Source organism: Aethalodelphis obliquidens, unplaced genomic scaffold (assembly GCF_003676395.1).
Source record: "Aethalodelphis obliquidens isolate GAN/ISIS:26980383/991018 unplaced genomic scaffold, ASM367639v1 scaffold43, whole genome shotgun sequence".
NCBI classification, from domain to species: Eukaryota; Metazoa; Chordata; class Mammalia; order Artiodactyla; family Delphinidae; genus Aethalodelphis; species Aethalodelphis obliquidens.
In genome coordinates, this window is record NW_020837987.1 from 14,763,953 (window position 1) to 14,772,858 (window position 8,906).

General features: G+C 58.4%; 1 protein-coding gene across 4 annotated transcripts; it reads left to right on the forward strand.

The window, feature by feature from the left end:
- Positions 1-17: 17 nt before the first annotated feature.
- Positions 18-7,716, forward strand: SPIB (Spi-B transcription factor). Of its 4 annotated transcripts, none has more exons than XM_027079127.1 (6): positions 18-785; positions 1,765-1,792; positions 3,378-3,450; positions 3,739-3,950; positions 4,357-4,507; positions 5,736-7,714. In XM_027079127.1, exons 1-6 carry the CDS (start codon positions 763-765, stop codon positions 6,032-6,034), a joined length of 786 nt encoding a protein of 261 aa, XP_026934928.1. In that variant the 5' UTR covers positions 18-762; the 3' UTR covers positions 6,035-7,714. The 4 variants fall into 4 exon arrangements, with proteins under 4 accessions (XP_026934928.1, XP_026934929.1, XP_026934927.1 ...); XM_027079128.1 differs by having other exon boundaries at positions 4,357-4,503; positions 5,736-5,903; XM_027079126.1 differs by having other exon boundaries at positions 18-1,792; positions 4,357-4,503; positions 5,736-5,903.
- The last annotated feature ends 1,190 nt before the right edge of the window (positions 7,717-8,906 follow it).

Below are 8,906 nucleotides of genomic sequence, written 5' to 3' on the forward strand. Positions count from 1 at the left end.
CTCCCTCACCCTCCCTGCAAGCTCTCTGGGCCGGGTCTCACCCCCACCCCCGCGAGCCCTCCCTCGAGGCCCAGTGAGCAGAGCATCTATGGGCACAAGCTCCTCTGGCCCTGCTGCCCCGCCCTCCAGGTGCTGACCTGTTTCCTCCAGGCCTGGGGCAGCCCCTGGCTTGGAGGTTCCCGCTCCCCGGAACGACCAGGGGGACCCCCCTCTCATGTCACACACCCACAATGTTTCCACATTGGGGTCTCCACCGGCTTCGGCCCTGGGTTTTTCTCAGGGACCCCAGCCCAACCCACGTCTACTCTGAGAGCCCAGGGCCCCCCCACCTCTGACACCCCCCAGTGCTCTCGTCAGCCGGCGGTCTCGGCGTGCCCCCAGCGCCTGGCAACCCACTCCCCTCTGGTTCCTGGGTCCAGAGCCTCCCCCCACCCCCCCTGCCCACAGGACCCCTTGACCCCTCCTTTACTTTTTCAGGGTCCCCCCAAATCTGGCTCCTCTCCCATCTCCACTCCTTAGGGTCAATCCCCCCATCCCAACCCTGGGGATCCCCAAATCCAGACAGACCCTGGGCCCACCCTCCCTGCCACGTGACCAAGGGGTTGTGCAATCCAGCCCCCTCCCCTGACTCCCTCCCTGAGGGGATTTTTGAGGCGGGCTGAGCTCACAGCCGCCGGCACCCCTGCCCCCCCCAGGGGGCTGGGCCAAGGTATAAATAGGGGTGGTGTCTGCAGGCGGCAGCGAGCCCAGCCCAGCACCACCATGCTCACCCTAGAGGCTGCACAGTAAGTGGGGGCCACCCGAAAGTGGTACTCAGGACCCCTGCCCTGCACCTCACCTTTGACCCCTCTGCCGGGCCTGCCCCACCCAGGGGGCAGGTGGGTGGGAGGGGAGGGAGGTCCACACTGTCTCTCGCCCCTCCTGGATCTCTTTCCTCTGCCACCTCGATTCCTTCCTCTGTCCCATCCGTGTCTCCCCTGGACCCCAAAGATCTCTTTTCCTTGGGATGCTTGCTTCTCTGCCCTGCTGTCCTCTCCCAAGTGGCCCTCCATCTCTGTCTCTGTCCCCATCTCCTCGGAGTCTCACTGCATCCCCGACTCACTCACTGGGCCTGTTCACCGTGCTTCTTAGCACATCTTTTCTGTTTTGGGTCTCTGTTCTCTGCCTCTTGCTCCCTCTCTCTGTGTCTTTCTCTGTCTCTCCAGTTTGTTTCATCTCTCCTTCTGTCTCCCCGTCTGTCCCCCACCCCATCTATCTGTGGGGCTTAATAAATACTTCCTACATCCCATGCCATGTGAATTGTCTCTCCACACCTTTCTGCCTTCCCTCCTCTCCTCTCCCCTCTGCTGAACCTCTTCTGTGTTTTCCCATCTCTACCCCGACGTCCATCTCTCCATCTATCTCCTCCGGTCCAAGATGGACCCATTTAACCGACTCGCTCACCAAGGCCCCCGCCCCGCCCCCACCCGCCCTCGGGCGCCCACATCTCTCCGGGGACTTTCTCTCCCTCACTTTCCCTGCCCCCGCCCAGCCTCTGTCTATGCAAATCCCGGGGGAGGGGGAAACATTTGCCTGGCCCCCGCCCCCCACTTCCTGTCCTGGTGGGGGTGAGTGTGGTGGGGCTGGTCTCACACAGAGACATGCAGCAGTGAACGAGCTGTGGTGGTCACAGCTGCAGTCGCCTATCCCCCATCCGCCCAACCGCTTCGAGACTCAGGAGGCTGCAGGCTCCCCTGACATGCCCCTGTGTCTCTCCCCCTCCAGGCTTGACGGGCCGCACTTCAGCTGTCTGGTGAGTTGGGGCCCTGGGGGTCAGGGAGGGGTGGGGGGACCCACGTGGCCCATCGCGACCTCCCTGCCTCAGTTTCCCCCTCCACTCCTTCCTGCCCTTTGTCTTTCTGACTTTTCCTCGGTACCTCCAAGGACCCCCTTCCTACCCATTCCATCACAGAAGTTTTCCTAACATCTCTTCTCTTCTCTCAGACTCTGGTCCACTTCCTCGAACAGGGAGGGGTGGGTCTTTGTGTCTTTGACTTTGTGTCCCTTCCTCCGTCCATCCCACATTTAGTAAATCTACTTATTCCTTCTTCTCTTCTCTGCTTTACTTCGTATTTTCAAAAATTGAGTCTGGACTATTTCAGACGTGCAGAATACTATACCCCACCCCCATAAACCCACAGCTCAGTCCAAGAAATAAAACCCCACTCACGTGCTGGAAAGAAACCCCCCTGTGGGTGCCCCTTCGCCAGCACATCCCACCCTCCTCCAACTTGAAGAGTTTTTCTTTAAAAAAAAAAAATTGAGGTTTGCCTTACAAGTCAAGAAAGAGACGAATCTTGTGTGCAGCTCAGTGAGGTTTTAACATAGGCACACACCTGTGTAACCACGAACCAGACCGCGATAGAGAACATTACCATCACTCCGGAAGATTCCCTCACGTCCCTTCCCAATCAATACACCCCTCTGATATTTTCCACCATGGATTGGTTTTGCTTGGTTTTGAGCTTTATATAAAGTGAATCACACAGGTTTGACCCCTTTTGGGTCTGGTTTCCTCACGCGACATCAAGTGTGTGTCAGACGTTGGTCCTTTTTTCTTGCTGTATAGTACTCCATCCTAGGAACGCACCACAGTTTGTGTGTCCGTTCTCCTGTCTCTGGGCACTTGGGCTGTTTCCCATTTGGGGGCTGTTCCTAAAGCTGCGCTGATTGTTCTTGAACAAGGCTGTTTCGTGGACATACGTTTTCAGTGCTCATGGGTAAATACCTTGCAGTGAGATCACTGGTTTATCAGGATGGCATATATCTAGTTTTAGACTTTAATTGCTAAAGCAACATGATTCTTGGGATGAATCGGAGTGATATGGAGGGGGATAAAAAAAGCATGGAGAGCTTCTTTGCCTCTGTTAAAAACACTTCTGTGCCTCTCACCCTTCGGCCCCCTCCCCCTCCCCCAGGCAGGCAAGACTGGGGGAATTCATCTACACCTTCCCCAGCTGCTACAATGTCACAACTGTGTATCGGTGAGGTGCTGGGATTCCCGGAAGCCCACAGTCTTAGTAGGGGCTGGCTGCTGTGTCCCTTTGCGAGACCCTGGTCTCTTTCTATGCGTCCCTACCTGTGTCTCTCATTCTGTGTGTGTGTGTGTGCGCGCGTGCGTCTGGGTCTGGGCCTTTGTGTATTTCTGCTGTGTTGTATCTATCTCCCAACTCTGTATCTCTGGATGTCCCTCTCTTTGCCCTTGTCTCTGGTGCCTAGTCTCTGTGTCTCTCTTTCTCTCCCTCTCCCAGCCTGTCATAGTCTCCCCGCTGGTCCAGGGTTGGGTGGGGTCTCCCTGCAGCCTGGGTTGACCCCTTTTCTTCCCCAACCCCTATCAGTACCCAGATGGAGTCTTCTATGACCTGGACAGCTGCAAGCACTCCAGCTACCCCGACTCAGACGGGGCTCCTGGTGAGTGATCCTGGCCCAGCACCCTCCCCACCTGCCCCTTGGGCCCATTTTACAGATGGGAGAGCTGAGGCCCAGGGGAGGCTGTAACCTGGCACAGCAGGACAAGGTTAGCTCAGGCCTCCAGACCTCCTCCCCTTTTCTCTCCCAATCACCCGCTTGCCCATGCAAATCCTGGGGTCAGAGATTTGCACAGCCCACAATGGTCCCTCTGTGCCAGTGCAGGGGCTTCCAGGGGGAGGGGGCCGAGGCCAGACCTCTCAGCTTCTGATTCAGCGCCCTTCCCCCCAGATCTGTGGAGCTACGGCCTCAGTCCAGCTGTCCCAGCCGCCTCCTATGAAACCTTTGACCCGGCTGTGGCCACCTTCAGCCACACCCAGGGTGTCCAGCTCTGTTACGGACCCTCAACCTACAGCCCTGTGGGGAACCTGGACCCGGCCCCCAGCCTGGAGGCCCCGGGGCCTGGCTTCCCAGCATACCCCATGGAGGACTTCACAAGCCAGGTGAGGGGCGGGGTGACCATGAAAATCCCCATCATTTGGTTGAGATTTCCTAGGTGCCAGGCACTGCATCAAAACCTGTGCACACCGGAACCCCTTCATCCCTCTGACGACCCTCTAAGGTTAAGCAGCATTATTACTCCATTGCACCATTGAGCCAACAGAGGCACAAACGTGGGTCAGGGGCCGCACCAAAGGCCATTATCTGTGTGGAGCAGGCTCTCATGGAGGTGGCCCGGGCATCCCCTGGCCACGCCATGGAGATCTGAACCGAGGCCAGAGTGCAGGCTGTGAGCAGAGTGGGGAGGGCCACGGCCGGGGCCCAGGAAGAAGCCAAGGGACGAAAGCAGAGGGAGTGAGAGAAGGGGGACCTCCCTCTGGGACTACAGGTAACCCTGACCTTCCACAGACCCTGGGTCCCCTGGCGTACGCCCCATACCCCAGCCCCGTGCTGTCAGAGGAAGAGGACCTCCTGCTGGACAGTCCCGCCCTGGAGGTCTCGGACAGCGAGTCAGATGAGGCCCTCATGGCTGGCCCCGAGGGGAGGGGATCTGAGGCAGGTATGTGGGCGCAAGTGGGGTGGGAGGGACTCCAACTGGAGATGGGGGTGGGAGGTTAAAGGAACCATGTCTTCCCAAGCAACTAGTATATATACTCCAGCACTGAGGGCAGTTCCCAGATCTGCCATCTGCTGGCTGTGTTGCCTTGGGCAACTGTCTCTACCGCTCTGTGCCTTGGTCTCCTATCTGTACAGTGGGGATGACAGTAATAGTATCTATTGCTGGTGGTTGGGAGAATTAGGGGGGATCATACATGTCAATGAGATAGCAGTGTTCGGCACAGAGTTTGGCACTCAATAAATCTTCACCATCATTATGGACACAGTAGCAAAAGAAATCATCACAATATCAACTCCCATCTATCATTCAACCCCTGCTTCTGCCCCTGTGCCCTCCATTACTCACAACCCCTGGAAGTTGGAATTATTAGTTACTTTCCCTATCTGGGCCTCAGTTTCCCATCTGTAAAATGGGCATTGTTATTATCATCCCTATCTCGTGGGGTTATGATGAAGATTAAATGAGCTCATAATTGTTCAGTGCCTAGAGCAGCACCTGGTACTAAGCGCTTCAGAAAGATTTGTAAAAACACACACACAAGCCTCACTTTTAGCTGAGGAAACACCAGCTCAGAGAGGTTAAGTCACCACCCCAACGTCACACAGCTGGAAAATGGCAGAGGTGGGGTTCTTGTATCCAGTGCCTGCTATGAACCCCCCAACTCTGTGGGGCCCTTGCTGCTTAAAGGAGCCCGGGAGTCAGACCCCTTGGCCTCTCCCAGGATCCCAGTCCCCGCGGAACTGACACACTGAGTGACCTGGAGCTGGAGAAATGGCCACATTCAAACCCACTTCAGATCTCTTCACCACAAGTCAGCTCTGTCATAAGTCTTTGAGGAGCATTGCCAACCCATTTCACAGATTCATCCATGCGCTCAACAGATACGTGCTGGCCACCAAGCAGTCACAGGACAGAGACACATCCTGAAATATAAAGCAGGGATGGGAGATGGGGGTTATGGGGTGGCACATTCAGGAAAGGGGAGCAACTTGCCCCGGATGGGAGTGTGGCACAGACAGAGGCAGGTGTACCTAGCAGCCACCTTCGTCACCCCAATTCTCTTTATGGGGAGACAGAGGCTTGGCGGTTCCGGGACGGGGTGAAGCGGGGAGGGGGTGGGGCGGGGCCCTAAGGATGCTTCAGCTAACGCGCCCCGCACCCGCCGCAGGGGCCCGCAAGAAGCTGCGCCTGTACCAGTTCCTGCTGGGGCTGCTGACGCGCGGAGACATGCGCGAGTGCGTGTGGTGGGTGGAGCCGGGCGCCGGGGTCTTCCAATTCTCCTCGAAGCACAAGGAGCTCCTGGCGCGCCGCTGGGGCCAGCAGAAGGGCAACCGCAAACGCATGACCTACCAGAAGCTGGCGCGCGCCCTGCGCAACTACGCCAAGACCGGCGAGATCCGCAAGGTCAAGCGCAAGCTCACCTACCAGTTTGATAGTGCGCTGCTGCCCGCCGCCCGCCGGGCCTGAGCCCGGGGCGGCCTCTCGGGGGCTCTCAGGGGCTCCACGCCTGTGTCACGTGGGCGTCCCCACACCCTAGGTCCTAGGACCCACGGATCCCCCATCCTGGCTGCGGGGGCGGGGCGCTGCCACAATCCCTAAGCCCTGCCCAGGGTCCCTCTGGGATCCCCCCAGTCATGTCTGGGGCCTCTTTGGGATTCCCTTGTCATGTCCAGGGGCCCCAAGATCTTCATGTCTTGGGTTGAAGGACCCAGAGACGACTATACTTATGTGTCTGTGTGGAGGGGCGGGGCAGGGCAGTGCTTCCAGAATCCCAAGAGCTTCTCTGGGATCCCCTTGTGATGTCTGAGATCCCTTGTGTGTCTGCGATCTCTCAATCTCATCTAGGGGAGGGTGAGCCTACAGATCATCACACCAAGAGGGGGACTCTGCCAGCAACCCTAAGCCCTGTCCAGGGTCTTTCTGGGATCCCCTTCTCATGTTTGAGTCCCTCCTGTCCCATCTGAGATCTCCTAGTTATGTCTGGGTCCCTCTGGGAACCCTTTGCATACATGTCTCTGTGCCCATCTGTGACTCTCATTCTGTCTGTCCCCCCAGATCCCTTTGTCATTTTTGAGATCCCCTAATTCTCTGGAACCACCCTGCTATCACTTGTTTATGTCTGGAATTCTCCGATCACATCTACGGTGCCTCTGGGATCCTTTTGTCATGTCTGAAAACACCCTTGTCAGGTCTGGAGGGCGGACCTCAGTGAACCTTCTTGTATCCGGGCCACCTCTGCGATGCCCTTGTTTGTCTGGAATCCTCCAATCACATCTGAGGCCCCTCTGGGATCCTCATCTGGTATGCCCTTTTGGGGACCCCACCAACAGCTCCGAGTTCTCCTGGGGACCCTCCGCCTCCTGTAATGCCCTCCCTAGGGCCATGCTGGCGATCAATTCTGGCCACTCAACTGATTTCTGGGTGACCGTGGCAGCCCCCCCATGTCAGTTCTAACCAGAGACTTTGCACCATCCAGCAACAGTGGGCCAGCTTTTCGATGTGGAGAGGCTGGAGCAGGGTGTTGGCCGCTTCTAATGGGGAATCTGTTTTCCAATCTGCTCAAGTCCCCATCGCCCCTGGCTGTCATACCCCGGTGGCTTCTCTCAGTTGTCCGTTCGCCCCAACCATTCTCGTGTGAATCCAGCCTGAGCAGAAGAAGACCGGATGAACTGTGGGAGCTCTGATTGGAACCCTCGGGGGGTGTCAGAGGCTGTGGGCTAAGAAGCCGGAGTCCCAAGTCCTTGAGCCTGGGTGGCTGGGGGGTCTAGGGTGAAAGACTTGCTGCTTCTGGGCCAGTTTGGCCCTTCTGTGAAAGGGGAGAGGAGGAGGAAGATCTCGGAAGGCCCTTGCAGCCCTGTCAAGCCTTTGATACATCTGAAATCCACCCATCCGCCCACTGGTAGCCAGAAGGAAGTCGAGGAAGGAGCACCAAGGATCCAGAGAGGGAAGAGGTCCTTGAGGGGGGCATACAGCGGCTGGTAGCAGAGCCCAGGCTGGGACCTGCCCTCGAGGACAGCACACCCCCCTCCCTGGGGCGGTGCCAGGGACAAAATGTCTTTTGGGAGGGCCTCCTCTTGCAAATGAGGTACCTTTTACGAAAACTATCATCATCACCCCAAGTTTGGAATAAAATAAAATAAGTCAAGGTAGACAGACCTTCTAGGACCCTTTGTCAGGGACCGCAATGCTACCCATCCATCCGGGCCTGCTGGCCCTCAGAGACACTGGGACGGCGAGGGGGGAGATAAGAGAGGAGATGCAAGAGGCAGTTAGAGCCAAACCAGGCCGAGCCTTGAAGGCCGCGGTCAGGGCTTGAGATGCAGGCACTGGTGGTTCGATTCAGTTTTTGTCTCCGTCTCTTCTTGACGATTGGAGTTCTTCCCCACCCTCTTCCTGATTCCCTTTCCGTCTGGGTCTTGTCCCTCGTTTCTGAATTTCTGCCCTCCTCCGGATCTCTGTCCTCCTCTCGCTGGATAAGGCCCGCGGGTAGCGAGCGAGGCTCCCAGCTCTCCAGGCGCTCCACCAACCTGCTGGGCCCGCAGGAGCCGCGCAGCAGTCTGCCTGGCAACCCATGACGTCACAAGGGGGCTGCCTTCGGGTTGGCTCCGCGCTTGGTGGAGGCGGGGAATTTTCCAGCTCTTAGGGGGTTTTGGAAAAGAATGGTGTGAGTGGGGGGGGTGCGGGGGTTGGCGATGGGCAGGAAGAAAACGGTGAGGGACTTGTCTTCAATAACACCGGGTCCTCCAGCCGGCGTTACTTCCCCGCCTGCCCTCCGCCTTAACTCCAAGCCACACCCACCTCGCCCTCCTCTCCAAAACACCTGGTGTCCTGGAGACCCTCTCCTCCCGCAATCCCCTCATCTCCTTCACCTCCCCGCACCCCCGCGTCCGGCCACCACTACCCCCATACGGAAAGCCACAGGCACCCCTGCCGGGAAGGGCGCCAATGTCTGGGCAGCCCTCCAGGGCCTTCCCGGTCTCCCCACCCGCCCCCGCTGGGGCACCCGCCCCCTCCCCCGCCTCCGGTGCCCGCCGCGCCCGCTCCGGGAACCATCGCGGGGAGCCCGCAGGGCGCGGTCCCACGAGGGGCCGCGGCCAATCCGGGGTCCCAGGTGGCCGGGGCCCAAGCCATCACGTATGCCCACGCCCGGGGGTGGGACTCCGGAGTCCCCGACACTCAGTGCCCTCCCTGCGGGCACACAGACCTCCCCCCGCCTCCCCCGCGGCCATCCTGCCTACCCTGGGAAACCGGACCCTCCCTCCCGGCTCTGGTTTCCCGAAAACTCCTGACTTGCAGATACTAAGAATGGCTTTCTAGACCCTGTCTTCCCCACCATCCT